At 38.7% G+C, this 23119-nt stretch overlaps 1 protein-coding gene across 3 annotated transcripts; it reads right to left on the minus strand.

Annotated features, from left to right (window-relative positions):
* Positions 1 to 6263: 6263 nt before the first annotated feature.
* KATNBL1 (katanin regulatory subunit B1 like 1) lies at positions 6264 to 22993 on the minus strand. 3 transcript variants are annotated; one of them, XM_080595295.1, is made up of 11 exons: positions 22855 to 22993; positions 21130 to 21302; positions 15565 to 15692; positions 13950 to 13990; positions 13318 to 13597; positions 11669 to 11787; positions 11442 to 11492; positions 11272 to 11361; positions 10665 to 10754; positions 10118 to 10211; positions 6264 to 8529 (listed from the first exon to the last, which is right to left on the minus strand). In XM_080595295.1, the coding sequence occupies exons 3-11, from the start codon at positions 15676 to 15678 to the stop codon at positions 8497 to 8499; spliced, it is 912 nt and encodes a 303-aa protein (XP_080451421.1). In that variant the 5' UTR covers positions 15679 to 15692; positions 21130 to 21302; positions 22855 to 22993; the 3' UTR covers positions 6264 to 8496. The 3 variants fall into 3 exon arrangements, with proteins under 3 accessions (XP_080451421.1, XP_080451422.1, XP_080451423.1); XM_080595296.1 differs by lacking the exon at positions 22855 to 22993 and adding an exon at positions 22085 to 22682; XM_080595297.1 differs by lacking the exon at positions 21130 to 21302 and having other exon boundaries at positions 22855 to 22992.
* Between the last annotated feature and the right edge of the window lie 126 nt (positions 22994 to 23119).

Consider the following 23119-nt stretch of genomic DNA (forward strand, 5'->3'; position numbering starts at 1 on the left):
ATCAGGTCAAGTTCTGAATAAGTTTCCTGACCAAAAGACAACTTCAGGTAGATGACTGACAAGTCTGATAGTTATGCTGGACAACAAGAACCGTGGTGGGCAGCAATCTCTTTGACAGAGCTCAGAGCTAGTGGAAAGAACCTGCTCTATGAGGTATGAAAAATAGCATAAGGGTAATGATAATCAAATATTACAAAGGAACTACAGATCAACCCAACTCACTTTGTCAGAAAAATTGTTAATGAGGATACCAAGAACTGTGGATAAACAGCATTCTACATATGGAAGCGTATTAAGATCATGGTTAAGACGTGGTGGTTTTACAGAGGAACAGAGAGAAAGTCTTGCCATTTGTTTCACATACACAGAATTCTTCATTTGAGAACTGTTTCATTCAAACCAGACTCAAGTGAGCCACTCATTTTCCAGAGCTTACAGAAAACTGTTAAATGAGAAAGCACGTATCAGGCAAGCTGACCGGAGGGTCAGAACTATGTGCACCAAAGCCTGCATACAGAAATGCAAGAATACTCCTCACTAGTCCCCGAGGTAAAGGCTGACGTTAGCAAGCTGCCAGCTCTGGAGACAGCTCCAAGGGCGTTCTCTTATTTATAGCCCTGCAGAATAAAGTGGCTCAGGTCATGCACCAAGTATTCAGGCAATCTCAAAAGTTGTCGTTGACTGCTAAAAAGCAGTAGTTGACTGCTAAAGCACAATGCAGTAATCCTGAAGATCCATAACTTTGGGGAATCCTCAGTTGTGCATTATGTATCCTTTCTAAATTTAAAGAGGGTAGCAGCATTTGTCATCATCTGACCACAGCGCTACTGTATGCTGGAGATAAGTGAATTCTAGTTTTTGGTTTATTTTTTATTTTTTAAAGTTTTTAGTTTTTCATAAAAAGCTTCTCTTTTCATCTGGGAAGCAACTCATGCTGCTTTTTAAATCAAGAGTTAAGAGATGGAAAGAATTCCTTCACAGATGTTAAGGGACTTGCCACTAAAAGAAGCATACTTGAAAAGTGTAAGATCACAAAAATGAGAATTTGAGATACCAACAAATTTAACAACCTGTACTCAGAGGGTGAAAAGCAAAAACCAAACCTCCCACGTCTGCGCAATGTGGTTGCTCCCTAACTAGTCTCAAGATTGCCAGTTGCAAATGCTCAGAACTCTGGACAATGAATTACTACTTGGTAGAATACTTATGCTTAAAAGCCATTCATATACATGTACACACAAATACTCATACAACAGTTTCTTCTTAAACCTGGTAGCTGAAATAGCCATTATATTAATGTGCATCATTTTGCCTCTCTAGCATTAATGTGATGTGTAAGCAGCCAACGTTATCCACATGTTCTCCATTAGAAAAACAGGCCCCTATGTTTTCAAGCTCCATGGCTCTAAGCTGATGATTTGTAGTGAACAGCAGGAAGGCTTGAGATACAAGACATCACTTGGGAAACAAGGTGTGCCAAATATGAAGGCATTTTGTTCTCACTTGGATAAGTGACAAGGTTGATGCGGATCTGGGAACTCTGCCAAGCAGATGTGCTCAAACTTGTTACAGGGGTGGAAGAGCAACTGGGAAGAAACGTGACTGCTCTGCAAGCACTGGGTCTCCAACCTCCCTCCTTCAAGTGTCTCACTGTTGTGGAATTAAGCACACAGGACTGGAAACACATCCTGGATCATCAAACCTGAATCTCCAGCTACCACAGGCACCCTTCTTAGGCTGTTGGATTTTTTTTGTACCATATCTAAACCAAACACTTCCCCACCCTCTATTTTAATCTTATACAAGACAGTTCCCTGAATGAACAGGCAACTAGAGAAGCACACATCAGCCACAATCCTGATGCGATTTTGCATGTGTTCAAGCCCTCAACACCCTTCTTACAATTACTGATGACACCACGCTGAGGCCAGTGTTTTTGGAGGAACCCCTTGCAGCACTACCCCATCATCCAAATAGGAGATTAGTTGCCATGACCAACTACCCGGCTTACTCTTATGCTAATACTTGCTGTGGGCATAGAGTTACTCCAGAAATAACTCTGACAATAATTGCTCACTTCTGATGATTAAAAAAAAGTCTGGCTCTTAGACTTACCAGAGCAAAAGCCAGAGAATAGAATATGCCAGTTATTATTATTATTATTTTAGTCCTGCTTTGGCTTATTACTTCATTAACAATGGCAAAAACCTTACAATGTTCAAAATGAGTTCTGGCCACTACTTGTACAATGACACTAATACTTGCCATTGTTAATGATACCTTTACAGTTTTATCTACTTTCTTCTCCAGCTGGAGGATTTGGTGGCACACGGCCATCCTGTAATGAACTAATGCAGCAAGGTGATTTTCCTCCTTTTCAGTCAGAAGCTTAATGCTATTTTAAACACACATACACAGAAGTCTAAGCCTATTGGCTTCACGACAAAGTACTATTAGCAGGGATAGAAGGAAGTAAAGTATTTCTGCTCTCCAAACCAAACACACAAATACTTCCTTTCTACATTCATTGTGGCAGTTCCATCACCACAGAAGGGTTTGGTTTCTTACCACCAAGAGTTGTTAAGACTTCAGCTCCCCCAGTAATTAGTTAATAGCACAGCTGATTCACATGTGATCACACAACTTCATAGTAATGAAATACAGTCAGCTGTTAGGAGAATGAGTATTTGGGCAACTTCTCCTCTATTTAGATCCAAGCATTTCACAGGCCTCCTGGAAGCCGCAATCCCCCTCTGAAATAGTCTTCTCTAAAAGTGACTTTACTCTTACAGAAAATATTTTGACAAGTTTATCGTATGCAGATGAGAGAAGCTCACTTAAAACAATGGAGCAATGCAATGGAAGCACATTATCACAAAACACAAAAGTATTGACTACTTTTCTGAAGGTGGGATATTCACCGTACTATTATTTGAGTACGGCTTTCAATACACAGAATATCTGAAAACTAGCATTTAAAGTAGCAACTTCAAGATTCAAACATAATTTTGACTTTTTGAAAATGAAGCTGAGATTAAATACAACTTGAAAAACCTAAATCATCAACCTAAATTACAAGAGATAGTTGAAACTGTTTACAGGGCACTTTGAAGTATGACACTAGGGTGTGTATTTGTTCCAACACACCCACAAGAGCAGGCAGCCTTGGAATGTATTATCATCTTGATATTTAGATTTTACTTGTTTCACAACGCATATAATGTTCATTTAAAAAAAATAAAATCACAGAATGGGTTGGGTTGGAAGGTACCTTAAAGACCACCCAGTTCCAACCCCCTGCAATGGACAGGGACACCTCCCAGCAGACCAAGTTGTCCAAAGCCCCATCCAGCCTGGCCTTGAACACTTCCAGGAATGGGGCATCCACAGCTTCTCTGGGCAACCTGTGCCAGTGCCTCACCACTCTGAGTAAAGAATTTCTTCCTTATATCTAACCTAAATCTACCCTCTTTTAGTTTAAAGCCATTACTCCTTGCCCTATCACTATGCTCCCTGAGAGAGTTCCTCCCCCACTTTCCTGGAGGCCCAAGAAAATGGTTGCAGTTTCTGTAAATCCCAGTAGTTTTGTTTCTTTCAAGCTAAGCATGTAGAAAACAGCTTCCTTCCGAAATTCAAAGAACAATGTTATTCAGAGAAGTGTATTATTTTAAAGTAAGTCACATCTATATAAGTATTTTATAATTGTTTTAGGGGCTACCATTTCCCAAAGAGAATTCAAATGGCTCGAGAATTAAGGACAAAACCAAAAACCTGTTGGAAACTGTAAACACGGCCATCAGCAACATACAGATGTTCAAATGAGAGTCCAATAGTCAGCTGTCTATCTATACCACAGCACTCCAGGTAAACAGTACCTGAATTGAAGCAGTGATTTGTGTTAAACAGAAACAAGTATGTGCCACAATCAACTTGAAAGTAGCAGAATTTGCTTTGTAGCCACTGACCACGTTGTTATAATCTACATAAAGAGATACACTATAAAACTATCACCACTATGGAAACGAAGATATTCCAGATCTGCAGTACTTGAAGTCTGTGCAATCCTTTCTGTTCTACTTAGTTACGGGACAGTGCAACACCTCCTGCCCCCTGTACTGCATGTTGATATGAGTCCAGCTTAGTCCTTCGTGGTTGGTAGGGGGAAAGTACTGTAGCTATAGTAATTGAGTAAAAATAATTTTGTTTTCCAACCAAGTTCAAAATCAACCTTGCAGCCATGAATGCCCACTTCAATTAGCAGGTATTAATAAAACATGTGAAAAGTTGTAAGAGTAACTTTCACAATTGTTTCTAAATTAATCGTCTTACCTGTGTTTTGTCAATTCCTCCCCCCAACAGTAGATATTCACAGCATGCTTAGACTATAAAGAGAAAGAAATAACATCAAATGCTGAAGAATGCATGTGTATGCATGTGTGTAAGTACTTGCATTTAGTCTCATTCCAAGGCAGAAAACATTTAACAGGGAACAAGACTAAGTTGTGTAGAGGTAGAATACGAGCACTACCAACAAAAGCTAGCATTCCTCCTCTAACGCAGCAGTTCAATATAAAGATCCTCACGCAAAAACCATCAGCTTTCATAAACTAAAGAATTTGCATTGTATAAAGGTTGGGGTAGCTCCACACTGCTAGCATGACCTGCATCACTTTGTATTTGGAAATTGCAGAGTCACGACTGCTTCCCTTTGTACCAGAAGACTGTGGACAAAATACAGCTGCAAATCTCCAGACATCCAGTCTTCTGTAATACCCGAAGATCTGTCAAGATGAATGGCGGAAAGAAACTATTTGTGAGTTTCAAAATGAAACTTTATCTTCTGCAAGGTTTACTAAATACAAAAATGTCTGTCCCTTCAAGAGGAAAAAAAAAAACAAAACCTCAAAACCCCACCATTCTAGCATCTGTCTTCAAAATTACCACTTTTCAATGTAATACACAGACATTTAACGCCAAAATTTGCCCACTTCAGAAAAACAAATTGCAGGGTGCTCTAGGATACATATGACATAAAGCAATGGACTGATGTCACAATTTATGCATGAGGTTTTTTTTTTTTTGTCCTTTCCCTATTCTCCCATCCCTCCTGCTCCCCAAGTGTTGAAACAGCAGTCTCTGATAATGATAAGGCAGCCTACATAAACCTACATAAAAGGAAAGATCATTTCAGTTAGGTCTCACTTGAGAAGATAAGCTCCTGGAGCTTTTTTTTTTTAATACCAATAATGATTTGTCAGCACTATGAAATAGCCTGGAGCTACATGCAGTACCTGTCTGTGATATAAGTGTTCTGCTCCAGAATACTCTTTAACTAAGAAAGAGGTGTAACTCCTTCAAAATGGAGTTATACATAATCATTAAGTCATGCTACCTTCTCTATACTCAGCTAATGAATGGGGTAGCTTTTTCAGCATCCACTCTTCAGCAAGCTATCAACATTGATAGTCACATTTACAGTGTGTTTGTGTACGTGTATACATATATATATATGTATACACATATTTTTTAAATTAAAGGCACTCTAAGAATAAGTCCTAAATCACTCTCCAAGTAAAAACTCTTTCAGAACAGCCTCTAGAGAATAACAAAGCAAAATACATTCTAGGACATCATGCTGTTTTTCAAGGACATTAATTTCATATCAAGTAGTATAACATGAAGAACAACTTTGCAGTGGCATCTTTCATCCTCAAGTACTCTTGTGCTCTGTATCACAAGAACAAACAGGATAAAGGACTAATTCTGCCTGGTTCTTTCACACATCCTAGGAAAAGCAGTTTCACAAAGTATTACTGCAGACAATAATAAAGATTAGCTTGTAGGCACATGAGTGTTCATAAACTTAAAAATCATTCTTGGATTCGCTGAGATAACTACGTGGATTTCACAGAACTACAACAGCGGTGGGTTTTTTTTTTTTTTTTACTCACATCACCATTGAGCAGACATTATACATATACATTCTATTACAGCAAAATTGATTTGTAGCTAGTTGAGAACTAAAGAGCATACAAGCTGAACCTGAATTTCAACCCGAATAGCTAAAGGAGTTATTTAAAAACATGACAAAAATCACTCAGTAATGGACAGTAGCCAGAGTTCTGTTGATATCAACGTCAATGAATCCTGTTCTTATAGTCTAGCAGCTGCCTGAAAACGGTAAAAAAAATCATTTTAAATAAGGCACAAATACTAACAACTTAATGTTTAACACTGTATTATTGATGCTGTCAAAATACAACTTTTGACAGTTTAAAATAATGCATTCTTTTATTACATAAATATCAATAATGATTCTCAAGACAATCTTACCTTGCCATTAGAACAAAAGCACCATCCACAGTTATAAATGGTGGAAACCACGGCTGTATGCAGAATTCAGTATCAGCCCATATGTTCATACTTATAGTTCAGCAAGAGTTTTTGAATAGTAGAGTATTTCATTTTATTACAGCAATTACTTCTTGTATTATCTGGAAGACATGGCCATGAATTTCTTCATCTTGTCTATAAAAACCAGGAGACATTAAAATCCAAGTTTCCACCACCTTTACGATATGTTTCTTGAGGAATAATCTAAGAGCTTCAGCCATTACATCCCAAATTCTGAAGTTAGCCTTTGTTACCTTTATATTTAAGTGTTCCACTATCTATCCATTATCATATTGTAGTTCCTTTATTTATTTTTTACTTGACAGAAAAAATACTTGGAAAAGCATTACGTCCTTTCTCAAACTCTCTGGAGTGTGAAACACCTCTAAGTAATGCATAATTCTAGCAAAGAGTTATGCTATGCATATCTCAAGAGAATGTCCCACTAAATTTTCAGTTTTGGGATGTCCCAAACATTCTTCCCTGTAGCTGACTGCCCTGGAAAGTGCAAAACCTTTGGTGGTTTAAATAACCAAAAAGTATCAAGTTCTTATGACCAAGTTCTACTAGGCCTTCAGAAGTTAGCAATAATGACATGTAAATTAAGTACAAACTATAAAATGAAGCAACAGGAGGCCTAAAGCTGTTGACCACTACTTAAGTTCAAAACTCATTAGTTTCACCTGTAAAGTAAAAACCACTTGAGGCTATCAAAAGTCTTTCTCCTGCCTAGCACTTCAATAAAAGCGCATATGCTTGATGTTAGGCATGAAAATAACCCTAAGCACTTTGTTTCCCCATAGAAAGTAATTTGGTGATGCATGTGTATTATTAAGTGAACAGCTGGCACTTCATATGATTTAATTAGAAAAGCATCTTCCTAATCACAAAAAAAGCAGGAGCAAGCCTAAAAACAAAACTCCCTCAGAGATATTCATCTATAACTTTTAAATTAAAATAGCACAGGATGGCAATAGGAGAGGAACAGTTTGTAGTTGTATTTTCAATGTTTGCTATTTTCAGTTTAAAGTAGTATGAATTTATCATGAGTAAATCCAGTTGTTGTCAAATTTTGCAAAGCTTTGTCAATTTCTTAAAGGAGGTAGTATATAAAGGCTATAATTTGAATAACATGGCCTCATCTGGCTGTAAACATTTTACGAACAATAGATATATCTACAATAAACAGTACTGTGGAAGAAATTGTTCTAGAAATCATTTTTATGAACTTGAAAAGAAAAAAGATACATTTAATATATTTACTTATTTGCATGTAGTTTAAATGATACAGAACAAGATTACTGTGTTAGAAATCCACATACAATATAAAAACATTTGTTAGACAAATTCACCATTCTGCTCACATTTGTAATAACTGTTTATCCAAGCTTAACTTCAGGTATTTATAATATTTCATACATGGATTTTTGTCAATGTGCAATGTTTCATAAACAACTACACAATGTGAAACCCTGATTTTTGTAGTAGTTTTTCAACACAATCTGAACGTAATAGCTATTTGCATCTTAACACATTGGCTTTTTGAAACACTAGTAATTAAGGCATCTTTGCTGTATAGTTTCTCAATAGTGCAAACAAAAGTCTTTAATTTTGATTAAAACAGAAGAAATTCAATATTTCAAAGTTTCTTTAACGTAAGTGGAAGATAGTTGTGCATTTTGGAGTTCTTGTGAAAGAAACACTTAAAAGCTCTTAATGCTGATTACTCTTGTTGGTTCATTTTAACTGGTTCTGCTGTCTTGTCTTCATGATGGTATAATTCAACTTTTTACATGACGTTGTAGTAAAACACAGTAGCATTTAAATGAATACCTAGTAAGTGAACGAATCCCAAATGCAGCAAAGGCATACAGTTTTCATAGTGCACTTTCACCTCACTGAAGTAAAAGTTGCTCCTACTAGACATTTTTCCACTTCAATGTGAAGTAGATTGTTAGGATTTTGTTAGTGGTTTCATTAAACAGCTTGACAGTTCGGTTCTCTTCCGCCAGTATTTCTCAAAAGGCTTTCAGAAATAGTACATATTTCAAGGATATTTTAGGGGATTGTTTCACCACATAAGCACACCATTTCTCAATCATGTCAGTGTAGTTGTAATAAATAAGCATTTACATCCTAGAAAGAAAAAAAAAGGAGAAAGTGTTTGTCACATTGCTTAAGGCTGTAACATCAACTGTATGTTTGAAGCAGGGCAAATAATCAGGACCATAATACAATAAAATTATGTTACAGTAAAATTATGTTTAGGTCAAATTTCAGAACGGGTTATCCACAAATTCAGGATTATTTTTAATTAATGCTTTTAAGAACACTCCTTTATGCTAAAAAGCCTACAAGCACAGTGGAATTAGTTTCCAAAGCCATCAACTTGATTTTTCTTCTGCTCTCTGCATGCACACCAATGGCAGGAAAGAAAACCATCACCATTTAGTGAGATTATGTACACAAACTGTGTTTATTAAGGGTTATATCTTCCCCCCACCCCCTCCAACATTCTTGTACTATTCTTTTTGCTCCCTACTTGTTCAGGTAGGTGGCCTTGGTCACAATCTATCCTGGTACACCTTGAAGAGCAGCAAATGAACAGAAAGGGTACCTGAGTCTTAGAGAAACAAACTGGCACTTGCTGTAACTATGTTGACCTACCAGATGAATGGGGCAATCTATAATAAAACCTTCAATTGCTCTACCAGTTGTGAGTTAGAACTCTTTTCTTCTGCATCACATCTGCAACTCTGCAAGGAGTTTGCAGCTACCCTTGTAGAGCTGTCAAAATTACAGGTCACAGAGGCACAGCAGTCCCAGGACAAGAAATAACTTATTTGCTTCATAAAACAAAGTGACAAATTCTATACCCATAGAACTGTAGATCCCACAAAGCTCCTGCAGATATAACAAAGCAGGCAATCTCCACGTTCTTTTCAAGTTTACTCTAATCCTAGCTCTAGCCACGTGGCTGGTTTATGTCCTGGCTCATTCCCTACCTTTATTAGGTCATTTTATTAAGTCATGCCAGGGAGATGGAGGTCTCCTCACTCAGTGTAACCTTTGGTACCCAGCCTCAGAAAACCATCTTTACAAAGATGAGTACCATGACCAGTAGGTCATGCATTTATCAGACACCCTTACGCATAGCATTAAAGCATAGCATTAAGCACAGTCAGATGAAGAAAGGCAGAGGGGGGTTCACTTCAGATGGAACCACTCTTCTGCTCTCCCCAAAGTCACCATTTTCTAAGCACTAGGCCAGCAAAAACTTGCCCCAGTCACCTGACATGCAAATGCAAACAACACTGCTAGGCTCAGATTCTCTAGGTTGCATCACCCTTACACAATTGGTACAGCAGATTTTAGAGAAAACATCTGTCCTTCCACAGTCTACCTACTCACCTGAACTATTTTCTACATTGTTTTAAAATCTTGCTACTATTAACAATTTTATTAAGGAGATAGTTTCTTTATAAAGGAAAAAAATGATAAAAATTCACTGTTAGCATTTTAAACCACACAATCATCATCATTCGGCATTCACCCTGGATTTCTCCAAAAAAAAATGGGCAATATACTTGAACATTAGTGAAAATATTCTAGCAGTAAATCTATTTCTGTCCTTCAATAGTTTAAAGTAAATAACATCCAAAGAGAGGAATACTGCAAATGATATAGCTATATTGATTACTAAACACAACTGGAACTGGATTACCTTAGCTATATTACCAGTATATCCTGGAACCAGAGTAAGATGATTCTCTTGTTCCCATAATCCACTTAACAGTTCTTTTAAAATGTGAATATTTCTGAAAAATAACAGATAACAGTTTGTAAAATATATATTTTATGCTGTAGCATATATTTTATGTATTATAATTATATTTGTAAAATATGCGATTCAGCAGACTTGATTGTACATATAATACTGTATATAGGCTTAGTCTTAACATTGCCACGAAGCTGGATCAATTTTTTTTATTTCTATAGCATTTATGACTCATGATATGACTATTCCATATTTGTTAGAACTCCAGTTAAAAATAATAAACAAAAAAACAGGACAACCCTTAAAGTAAGTTTCCAAACACCATCTGTGGCTTGAGAACTGAAGAACTAACTCTACGTGCTTTTAAGCTTTTACTTGATGATACTTATGAGTATCTTCTGTAGATAAACTTGATCAGCAGGGATACATCTCAATACAAATTGAGATGAACAAGCTAGAGAAATATTTAAATATTTTCAAATACTATACTCACCTATCATCTGCCCTCTCTGTATGTGAAGATAGTTCTGACCACCATCTTTTAATGACAGCCTGAAGCCAGTTTAAACCAACTATCACATATCTGTAAGAACATATTTTACACAATTTAAATACCCACAGGTCAGATAATGCATTAATACAAATAGGAAAGCAACATATTTTCTATTCTGGAAGAAAAATCTAGATGAATTCTCAATTTTACACACCTGCCTATGTTTTCATTTTCAAAGTAGTAAACAGAAGCTCTTGTAAGAAGCAGAGATGCTTTGATGTTTTGCCTGAAAGCTTTCAGGATTTTGTATTATAGAACATGCTAAAACCTCGGTGCCATTCTGCTTTACTATTTAGGATGAATAAATCTACATGAGGGCAAAGCTAGTTCACCCTTATCCTTAACCTTGCACTAGAGTTTTTGCACCACTGAATATTTTAAAGGAGAAATGAAGGTTCCCAGCAACCTTCTTTAGGTAGGTGCTTCCCAAAGAAGGCAGGGCTGCGGGGAGGGAAGAAAAGTCCAGGAACTAAACACCTTTGAACACAAGGGAACCAAATGTCCAGGAAGGAATAATATTAAAAAAGTATCTGAAACTGATACTTACTCCTCATATTTGCTTTTAAGTAGTGATTTCACTAAAGGCAAAAGATCTACACAGCAGCCAATTGAAATATATGGTTTTTCTTCCTGTAAACTTAAAAAACAAGATGTTTCAGAAGTGCCAGAACTTCAGGGAGGATACAGTAGATTCTCATCCCCCACTTTTGTTTGTACCTGTTCGTAAGCACGGGAAGGCAGTCTACTACTACTCCAAGATCCTGTATCCTAGGAACATCGAAGATAAACAAGTGTTACTAGTAGAACATAGTTCAACCTGTTTCCCTTATGATTTAATATGTAATTATAGCTAAGTTACAAGATTTAAGGAAACCCTAAAAAACTGCAACATCTTTGTGACTGCTACTGCTTTACGAATATAAAGTAAGAGATTCTCAATTTACCTCACTAGGTAGGCTACCAGTTCACTTATACTTCTCCTTCTCCAGAAGGTTAAAGCTACATTCAGCCTCAGATTCCTGCTGAAAAGAACTTGAGCCATAGTTTCATGGTCCTGAGAAACCTGTATAATGTTTTTAAGAACACAAAAGTTTACTGAAAGTTAAATGCCAGTCACGACACAATAAGCTGCTCTAATATGGTAATGTAGTATATGAAAATATACTTTTCTACCTGTATGTGTGGTTCTAGAAATCTACTTAATAAATCTACTTAATAATGGTCTTAATATGGAAGTTTCCATTAGAAGGGAGCATAGATTAAGACTACTTTACCCAAAAGCTGCAAGAATAAGGTCTGTAAACACCTAAATAGAGGTATCTAACAGTTACAAAGAGCACTCAAGTATAAACCTATAGCTCTCACCAACTCAAAAGCGTTTACGTAGCTGACTATTAATTTTGAGAACTTTTATTAATGGAACCATAAATGTAATTACCAAAGGTTCACTTCTGAAAACGCTTGTTCTCAAACTGAAGTTTAAGTACTTTATTCAATTATACCTTGGATTGGAATGAACACTGTACTGCCACCCACATCTCTCAAATCCAGTTAAACAGTCATCTATGGCCAGTGATCTGGTTCTTATGTTTCTCAAAGGAATCTTGCCTCTGTCTTCATTTGTCAACAACTTTGTCTCTGAAGTTGAGAGACATGGATTTGACACGCGTATCACTCAGTGCTTAAGGACTGGCTGGATGATCATATTCAAAGTGTTTCAGTCAACAGCTCAATGTCTGGATGGAAACCAATGACAAGTGGTGTTCCTCAGGGGTCAGTACTGGGACCAGCACTATTTAACACCTTTGTCAGTGACACGGACAATGAAATTGAGAGCACCCTCAGCAAGTCTGCCGATGACACCAAGCTACATGGTGCTGTCTACACACTGGAGGAAAGGAATGCCATCCAGAGGGACCCTCACAAGCTTAAGAGGTGGGCCTGTGCGAACCTCATTAAGTTCAACAGGGCCAAGTGCAAAGTCCTGCATCTAGGCTGGGGCAATCCCAAACGTGAACACAGGCTCGGTGACGAGTGGATTGCGAGCAGCCTCACAGAGGACTTGGGGGTGCTGGTGGCAGCCCTGTCACAAAACACATCTATTTCACTTCAGTATTTGACCTTCTAGCCAGTTTCAGAAGCTCTGAAAGCATTTATGGAGTTTCCTTAAGTAATCTCATCATGAACACTTCTATACAATCATTTAAATTACTTTCATGTACACCAAGCTGACACTGCTATTGGAAGTGGTCCCATCTTACCTCACTAGGTTATTCCCATCCATACACCAACACTTTCATGCTTCCATAAACATGTACGTGGCAATGCATTATACCAACCATGAAACCTAACCGAGTCAAAAGAGTATTTTTCCTTTGGTGCTGGTATAATTTTAACCCAGACTATGCTGTCAGATCTAAATTCCCAGGCTGACGAAGTGGCAGAACAACTACTGTTGGCAACTGAATCACAGTAAACAGATTAATAAAGACTGTAAATCACAAGCCCTGAGCTAATTTGTATGTTAAGAAAATTAATCTAGTCAAAAACTTCCAAAGCTAACTACACAGAAACTAGCAGAAACTCAACTTACCTCTGAAAAAAATCCACTATATTTGGATGAGGGGCCTTCTGTTTGAGATGAGCCAGAGTCACTAGAATTCAGCAAGTGTGTACGACTGTCATGCAGTTTTGCTGGCAGATTCCCTGCACAAGCCAGTTCATTTTCTTTATTTGCCATGTCACAGCCCCTTGATTTAGGGAACTGTTTCTTTTTATAACAAGGCTTTGGAGTATAACAACGAACTTTTCTTTTACAATATACTACTTTGAAGAGAGACAGGGGACTCGTCACTGTTTTTCCAACTGTTATTCTACAAAAACAAAGCAGGATTTTAGTAAAGGTCACTCTAAATTTAATTCAACTCTTTAAGTTAAAATATATCATTATGAATTTAACAGTAAACTTGCAGGTTACTGTTTTACCCCCAGTATATACCTTCACAACATTTATGTTATCAGAAAGGAGAGCTACCTCCAATATCATTTTCCTGCTTTTTTAAAAATGGAAAGGACTCATTGTTATGGAAGTAGACACAAAAAACAGGTACTGTGAGTAAAATTAAGATCTTCCATTGTGTCTGTCTGGGTGTTGCAATAAATTTAAACTGGTTCTTCCTCCCTCCCTCCTGAAACTCAGACTCTTATACAGCAAGGCCCTCCTACCTGTTTGTGTATGAAGCCAGCTGTTTTGGAGATTTCTTACCCTGTGAGAAAGGGAATAGGGAAGAACAAACTATTACGAAAGAGACAAAAAATTCCACAGTTCATGTAAAAAAAATAAAGTCCTCGTTTATCACGAACTGGACTAAGTTTACCACAGATCCCCTCCCACACACTCCTATTCTGCAACTGAAGCACAGCTATATTAACATTCCTGTAATTGTCAAGTATTTCACAGTTACATATAGACAGACTAGCTCTGCCACAGCTGTCCTTGGAACATCACAGTCACTGACAGGCTTGTGGTATCTCTGGCAAGAGGTAGGATTGTGACATCAGAGACAGATTCTTTACTTACTAGCAAACTAAAAACTGTGTCTAATATAAAAAGCCTTCTGAAGTTTGATGTCAAAACTGCATTTCCTGTCTCTCATACACATTTAAATGTATAATGCCAATAATACAGGCTGGCAGATGCTAGAAAAAATAACAGCTGAAGAATACTCCTCCGCCAAAGCACAACAAAAATCAAGACCAACGTAGACAGCACCATCTTGATTATCCTGAATTCACATGAAACATAAGCACCCTGATAACACTTAAGCTGTGTAGGACAGTAATATTCTAAATGAATAACAAAATTAATTCAAGGCTGTGCCACAGAGATTCACGAAACCTTCAGAAATTAAGCAACAATTCAAAGATGAATTTCTAAAGATTTTTTTCCTTACAGTAATCTTCATTAAATGAAGCTTTAAAAACACTGAAGATGAATTGAATTGTGACATTCTGGTCTAATTAAAAAACAATTCGTTCACTAATTAAAAAAACATTAAGATGTTAAAGTATCTTCATATAAACAGGTACTACAATTACAAACTGCAAGCATTTAAACTTGAAAATGTATACTACTGATGACATTTAAGTTGTGCACATCTGCAAAACACTGCCAAAACAATGACTTTTTTGATAAATGATAAAACCATGTGGATTTCAATACATTGCCTCAATACATCCACAGACACAGAGGATACTGGCATCTTTATCACTGTTTCAAGTGATCTAACAGTAAACTTACCTCCCTACTACTTCCTCTGTACTCCATCAGCCTGCATTAGCAGATTTCTTCAGCAAGTAACAAAGGTAAGAAGTTATGAGAAAGTGTTTGTGGCTTGCAAAAAATCCAGTAAAAGTACCTGTGTTATTAGACAATGTGGTAGATCGAGCCGTATAATAACAGAATGGCAGATCCACTTCAATGCAGCTATTTCACCTACCCCATCTGCCACTTTTGCCATGTAAGCTTTTAGCAAGAGAAAACTTTGATAATAAAATTCCTCCTCTGAAACAGTTATTGGCTAGATTGTGGAAAAAAAGGCATGAGCAGAACCACATCAGAACCTACTCCTCATGTGGACAATGATACATATCTGTGCAATCACTGCATGTGTTATAATGCGTATTTTTCATAACATAATCACTGTTCAAGCTCAAGTTCTACTGCACATGCAAGCATGGAACATGAGCACTACATTTCCAGTTTTAGACTGCTCGGAGCTATGAACTTCTGTTTGAACATTTACATCAGTTTCAACAGAGGACATGATAAAAACCTTACCTCCTTCATGATCTTTCTAGTGGAAGAAGAAAGTCTTTTTCTGGGGAGATCAACGAGACAACCTTCGATATGCAATACTTTCTGTTTTCTAACATTGTGGGCTTCAGAGGCCATAATCTCTCAAATCCCTATTTTCAAGGGAAAGATCATCTTTAGTCATATTTTGTGAAACTTTCTTCAAATGCAGCTACCAAAACCAGTTAAAACAGTTCAACTATTTGCAAGATATACCATAACAGAAATAAACAAAGACATTACTGTTTAGCAAATGTTAGCTGGAGGCCTTTATAATTATTAACATGCTGATAATCACTTCAAAATTCTCACTTAGTTTTCCTCAAAAAGGAAATGACTTCCCCTCTCCTCCATGCCCACGAAGCAGACCAGCTGTTTTCAGACCAGCTCAGTATACCTGCACTGTGAGGTTCCACACAGACAAGAATTAAAGCAAAGAATAAGACAAATTATTTAGGAGACACCTTCCTGCTAATCTATTTCATCTACCACCTGAAGAAAAATACTAGGTCAAAGTGAGGAAAGACAGCTAAATAACAATCTTTGTTTTTCAGGAATAAGATAAGATTCACCAGACGAACAAAGGCTAAACAAAATAAAAAGAAAGATCTCCTCTTAACTCATTGGCAATTTCCCCCCCCCAACTTTTCCTCAACATATAACCTGGCTACTGCTTGTAGTAAAGAAGTCTTTGTACCACAACAAACCAGTAACAAAGTGACCGAAGTACTTGTTTTGAAATATGCAAACATTTCTATAAGAACCAAGCACAGTACTGAGACAGACCAACAAAATCCAAAACAAGTATGTACAACTAAGTGATACAGAAAACCCTTTCCTTGAGATTGGCTTCACAAACTACATCATTGTGGAGCACTATTCTTACCAAAATGTTTCAGCAAAACACCCTACCTTACTTTTAAGAGCATCCACTTATTCTAATTTTTTCCACCCTTAAATGGCAAAGCTCTGGTCCCAACATTAGTGCTTCAATTTCTCCTCCCCACCCTTAATACCAACAGACCTACCCCTTCTCTCCCATTTAGTAGATTTATCCCATATTAAGAACTTCACTGAGCACTGAAAAATATGGCAAACAGCTGCTTAGTCAGAGATCTTTCAATGCAGTAGCCAAAAGCCATCAAATAAAACAAATAGCTGGCAGGTTCAAAACAAAGTAGGTGGTATACATCTTCACAAAGTTACGCGATAGGATACTGTGTAAGCTTAGCAAAATATTAAAATGTTTTTCTTTAACACCATTTTCTTTAGAATAAGATCAATATCCAAGAATCTCATTTGATCTCTCTCAAAAAAGAGAGAAGATACACTGACAGAAATCCTTACCCTACAAGAAAGGAACACATAGCCCTCAAACTAACAACTTTGGCAAGCCCCAGCATTATTTAGGCAAGACATTTAGCAGTTGTCTGTCCATACTTCTACAGATACCACGTTAGATAAGTCTAGTTCATTAACTTGACTTTTTTGTTGCAGGACAACCTGCAACAACCAGAGCTAAATCCCACAGAATCGACCTGTCAGATGCTAAAAGTTCCATAACCTTGGTTCCCAGAGAACCGTTTTTGTGACTGTCCCTGTGACACAATGACAGCTTACAGCCCTTTGAGCGGGACATCCAGATGATTTATTAAACAGGCAAGTAAGAAGTCAAACTACCCTCATCTTTCATGCAAAGCAGTGAGCAAGAATCTGATTCCTAATGTATAAAACAGCACTGTTAAACGGGAACACATTTCAATTAAGAGTGAAGAATAATGTAAGGGAAGAAAGAAACATCTAGCAAGAAAATTTGAAAAAAACACACAAGAAATCAGTATATCAGGATTCAATATTTGTGTCATTTTCTTAAACTTTTGAGAGTCAAAATACCTGAACTGGAAAGAAAAAATTTTCCTACGTATGAATGTGCCCAAAAGAGGAAAGTAAAGAGGATTACACACTGACAAATTTGATGTGAGAACATAATGCCCTCTAGCCTCCCAGTTGAAACACGAAAAGACAAAACTATCAGTTCTTTCTTCAGAGGCCATGAACAGAGACTCCGAAAGGCCAACAGATGATCTGATATAAAGGAGAACCTGGTGAAATGAAGCAAATCCCTCACATTTGTGCTCAGTTTCCTATCGTTTAAGAGAGGTTTCCATAGTTTAACGTTTTTTGTGAGGGTCTCTAAAGATGCAGAAACAGCAGTAAGCATAAGCAAAATAAACACTATCATCCCCCCCACCCCAACTCAAACTGGATGGTATTCACCCAAAAGTTGTAAGAACTCAGTAAGAAATTGCCATGTTATTAACCAAGGTACAGAACCTCTTCCTTAGAGCTGCCAGCACACCTACAGAAATCACACGTGGAAAATACAGTCAGTATTTAAAGATGGCCCCAAGGAAGATCCAGACTGACATCCCTGTTGTGCAAATTGGCAAACAATGCAATTAAGAACAGAATTAGTAGATACAAATAATATATTGGGAAAGTCAACCTGGCTGCCGAAGGCATGTCTTGCCTTGAAAAATTAATGGAATTCTCTGAGATTGTGAAGTACTACAATATGGATAAAGGAGATCTAAACGATAGATTTTACCCGAGTTTCTGAAAAGCTTCCAGAAGTTACTTACTCACTTAAGTCTTTCAAGTAAGCTAAGCAACCAAGTGATATGAGGGAAAGTTTTTGCATGGAGAAATAGACCGCTTATTGCCGTTTCTTAGCTAAGCAGTTCCTATAGTGAAGATCATCACTAGAATCCTGCAGAAAGAGAACTGTGCTGTTTAATGCTGTTTGACATATTCATAAATTGCATCACAAAGGGGATGATATGGTCAGTCTTAATTTAAGTTACACCAGGCACTAAAGATGAGGATTAACTAAAGAATTAAAGGACTGTGATGAACAATAACCAGAAGCAATGATTATAGATGAATGTAGAGGAAAGCACGCATGTCTACAGGCATGAGGAAATTCTGGGTTCATACACAGAATTACAAGCTCCAAGCTAATAATAACCACCCACAATAATATCATAATATGACAATTTACTTTAGATCGTTTGGATGGCTCAGTACTCCATATGGATCAATAAATAGTTAGAAAAACAGACACAGTACTGTTGTGACAGCGTGTAGAACTAATTCGTGCCTGTATTTCAAATATGGAGTGCAGATTTAGACTCCTTCCCCTCAAAACAAAAAGAAAACACCTCATCTCAAATAACTTACGATGAAAATAAAAAAGGACTCAAATGTGAGTAAAAAACAATATGGAATACCTTCCATACAATGAGAAATTGAATAGACCAAGACTCTTCAGTCTGGAAAGGAGGTTACTTATAGCAAAGAGGGGAAATAAAGGCCTATACAATGAATAGCTTGGAAAAGTAGCACAGAGATAGTTCACCATCTTGCCCAATATAGGAATTAAAGGGGTAAATGACACTAGCCAAAGACACTTAGATTCAAAACAAACAAAAGAAGGTGGTTCTTTGTGCATATAATAAAGCTGAACTTGCCACAGGATGTTGTGAACCTAAATGTTTAGAGGGCAGACTGCAAAGTCAAAAAAAATACACTGAAAATGATTAAATGCATAAACAATCTACGTAGCCAAGAGCAGGAAACAAATAGAAGAATCTGGTATGTCCAAACCTAATACTGCTATAATGAACTTAGTCCACATCAAGAAGCCTGCTTCCAAAGGTTTAGCAACACACGACAAAATGCTCATTGTTCAGCAATTAAAAACATATATGCTAGAGAATGAAAGGTACTTTACAGGCCTCTGCAGAACCTGAATTTCTTATCTGATAACAGATTCTCTAGGAATAGTTAGACACTACCACCCACTGCTGTGAGATATATGTGGGGGGTTTTTAAACTGGCACTAGCTATTATTTTATACTGGATCAAACAGCTCATACCTTAATGTCACAAATTTGATGATTCCCTTATGAGGAAAACAGCTAGCAGAATTTGTTCCAAACTGTCCTTTATCATCTCATTACAGCCAATGAGACTCCTTTGCTTTATATAGTTTTAAAAATAAACTAAGGATAGAGCAAAAGTCTTCTGAGCTCAGCCTTAGCCCTTTATCAGGCAATCTTAAACCTTGTCGTAAATTGTGACAGACTGCAAATCTGAATAAGAGATGAACAAGTTAAGAAACTCCAATTCTCTCCCTTACATAGGTTGACATCTGCTTAGAGAAGACACCCTTCCTTATCTCTCTTTCACTCTCCTCAATTTTCAGGAAACAGAAAGACTGAAGTAACAGCAGCCATATATCCTGGTAAATCAGCTTATTCATACCCAGTCACAGATATTACCTTGACAAAGTTTTCCTGATAACTCTAATGCTATTATCTTTTTTTTTTTTTATAAAAAAACAACCACCTCTGATCTCTCCCAGATGCAATACACCTTTAAAGTTATACCAGAGGCGGGCAAAGAAAGAGCGCTGAATGGCTTTCAAAGACAGCACTAAATGGCTTTAATGCACGTAACTGTCAAAGGCAAGTATTAACAAATGCTGCCACTCCCTCCCATCGTCCTATGTTTTGGGCACGGCCCCCAGAAAGGGACAAACTTTTCTTCACATGTTATGTAATCTCCATATGTATTAACATAAGATTAATTTCTTACAGAACAGACTCAAGTACTTTGCATGACAGCAAAGTAAATGTAAAATAGTTATATTTAAGTCATCTGCAATACACTTTAAAAGAAACATTCCTTCTGTTCTACTCTTTGCCCAAATTCCTGTTTCTTTTTCCTGTAGCATTCCATATATATATAAGCCATCACAGATGTTCTTGTGATTCTCCCCCACCCCCACATTATACCAAGTGCACATTCTCAAGGATGACAACATTGATCTTTATTCAATGCAGCTGAAAAAGTTAATTAATTGTTACTCCCCAAGGAGGGGACTTCATGCTTTGAAGGCATTCGAAACTGGCATACATCAGGGAACCAGTAAAGGACAACTAATTTTACTCATCACTGTCAGATTTAAAAAGCTTATGAGAAATCTCCAAGAATGGTTTTTCCAGATTTACTTCCAAAAGGGTAATTCATCTAGAAAAATAAGTTAGCACAATCTTATGATGCAGAAGAGACTCAGTTACCTTGGCATGATTTCCTTTAAGTCTGACTGACAAACATTACATACTCCATCTGTTTCAATTTTAGATGGTTTCCACATCCTTTGAATATGGAATAGCTTTTTTTCCTCTAAATTTTCTTTTTTACATTTATGCCCTAGCAGTTCAGTAGGTGTTATTTACTAAATTATCTTAAAAAAAGTGGATTTCAAGGTTTGATGGAATACACTAACACCACGTTTTTGTGCAACACTACAAGAAGCGCCTTATAAGCCAGCAGGACACAAATTTTAGCCAGCAATACCTGTTAGGCCTTTTTTCAAGTTTACAGTTTCATTTGGACAAAAATAATACGAATTAAATTTACAGTAAAGACAAATACTATAAAAGTAGCAAGTTAACTGCTTGAGCTCAGTTTCCAATTACTTACACATCGAATTTGTATGGGGCCTGCTGGCCCAAGCAGCCATAATGAACCTTGGAAAGCGACCACACATCAGAGTTCAGTCAAGTTTACAGAGGATGAATCCAGGTGTGGGTTAAGTGCTCCTTGCACAGCCTGATAACTGAACCTTATTTAGTTCTTGGACAAAATGTTTACATCTGGAAGTAAAATTTACAAGCATGTTAAACTGCTATGAAGTAACACGATTTTAAAAAGTACTAAAATGCTCAATAGTAGTCCTTCACTAACAAAGAGATTTTCTTTACCTGTTGATTTTCATTTATTAACACTCCAGGAAATGAAGCTTGGAAAATTTCTATCACTACCACTATCTGAAAGTTGTTATATTGGAAATAACGTTCTATCACATTGAAGCTCCCCCATTAATATTGTGAATAAGCTTTAAGAAACTACTCAAAATTTAAACACCGCAATTTTTTTCCCCTACTCACCGCTCAACCCAGAGCTTCAAAAATCCGTAACAAGAACTCCAAATTCAAAGAGAGATGTATTGGAAAAGCCCTCCCCCTGCAAGCTTACTGGTGACACAGGTACCTCCCTCATCCCCTCGCGGCCTGTGACTGCACTTCATAGCAGGTGAGCGCATGACTTTTCACATTACCCTGAAATACACATCCTGCTATTAGTGAGCAGTGACTGGTGACAGTTTATGGATACAGTGCATCCATACGCCCCTGTAATACTACATACAGGAACGTAAGCAAATATACTGTTATAAAAATAAAGCCATTAAGGTATCTTTAAAATATTATTACGTTCTCAGTTATGAAGTTCAGGATTTGAAACCAACGGTGGCTTGAATGCAATGAAATAATATTACAGACATTTGAGTCAAAATTATATTCGGTGATAATAAAGTGACAGCTTTAGACTAGAATAGTTTGTTCTTTCAAGCCAGCGAGGCCAGAAAGCCACCAACCTGCCATCTGTTATGCTTTCACTCCATGGAGCAAGGCTAAGCAACCTTTCTGTCCTTCCCTGTCTGCAGCCACACAACGGAAAGAGCAAAAAAGCAGGGGAGGGGGCAAGGCAGCACTCCCATCCCGAGCAGAGAGCTGCTTTGAAGCGAAATGACTTCGCCTCGCTGCCAAGCACGGCGTGTTACCAGAACGAGCACACAAAATCACGGAACTACTTCGCAGCCTCTGTCTCCTTCGCAGGTTTCACTATCCAGCGTTTCTTTGTTAGCTCCGTACTCAGCAGCGTGCCAAGCTACCCCAGCACAGCAGTAAAGGAGCTCAAGTCCTTTTAACAGGGCAATTACCACAGGACCTCGAGGCAGGCGAGGATTTCTCCCTTCCCCGCTCCCCACGGGAAGGAGGCAGGTCACGCCCAGGCGGCGCGGCTCCCCCGGCAGGCCTCACGCCCAGCTCGCCCCGCTCCCGGCGGGGCCCCGGCCGCTCCCGCCTGCCTCTCCCTGCCTCTCCTTCCCACCGCGGGCTGGCTCCGGCCTCCCGCACAGCGCGGAGCCGACCCGCACCCGCAGCCCCCGGGGACCCCGCGGCGCCGGAGCCGAGCAGGGGCAGCCCCGCTCCCCGCAGGGCCTCGCCGCGGCCCCTCCCCGCCCCCGTTCCCGATCCCACTCCGGGCCGAGGAGGGGCCCCCGCCACGAGGGACCTCCGCCCGCCCGCAGCCGGCCCCAGCCCCTCCGCGTCGCGGCCCCGTCCCCGGGCGGCGCCCGGCACTCACCCGCCGCTCATGGTACCGGCCCGAGCCGCGCCGCGCCGGAGGAGGAGCCGCGGCAGCCTAGGGCCGGGGCGCAGCGCCCGGAGCCTGCGCCATTCAAACGGCGCCGCGCTGCATGCTGGGCCGCGCCCCGCCCGCCGCCCCGCACCGCGCCGCACCGCGCCGCGCCCTCTGCCGGCCGCTCCGGCACCCGCACCCGCACCGGCACCTACACCCGCACCGGCACCGCCCGCCGGCAGGGGGCGCCGCCGCCGCAGGGCACGGGGCG

Source organism: Anser brachyrhynchus (genome assembly GCF_964034855.1).
Source record: "Anser brachyrhynchus genome assembly, chromosome: 5".
Taxonomy (NCBI): Eukaryota; Metazoa; Chordata; class Aves; order Anseriformes; family Anatidae; genus Anser; species Anser brachyrhynchus.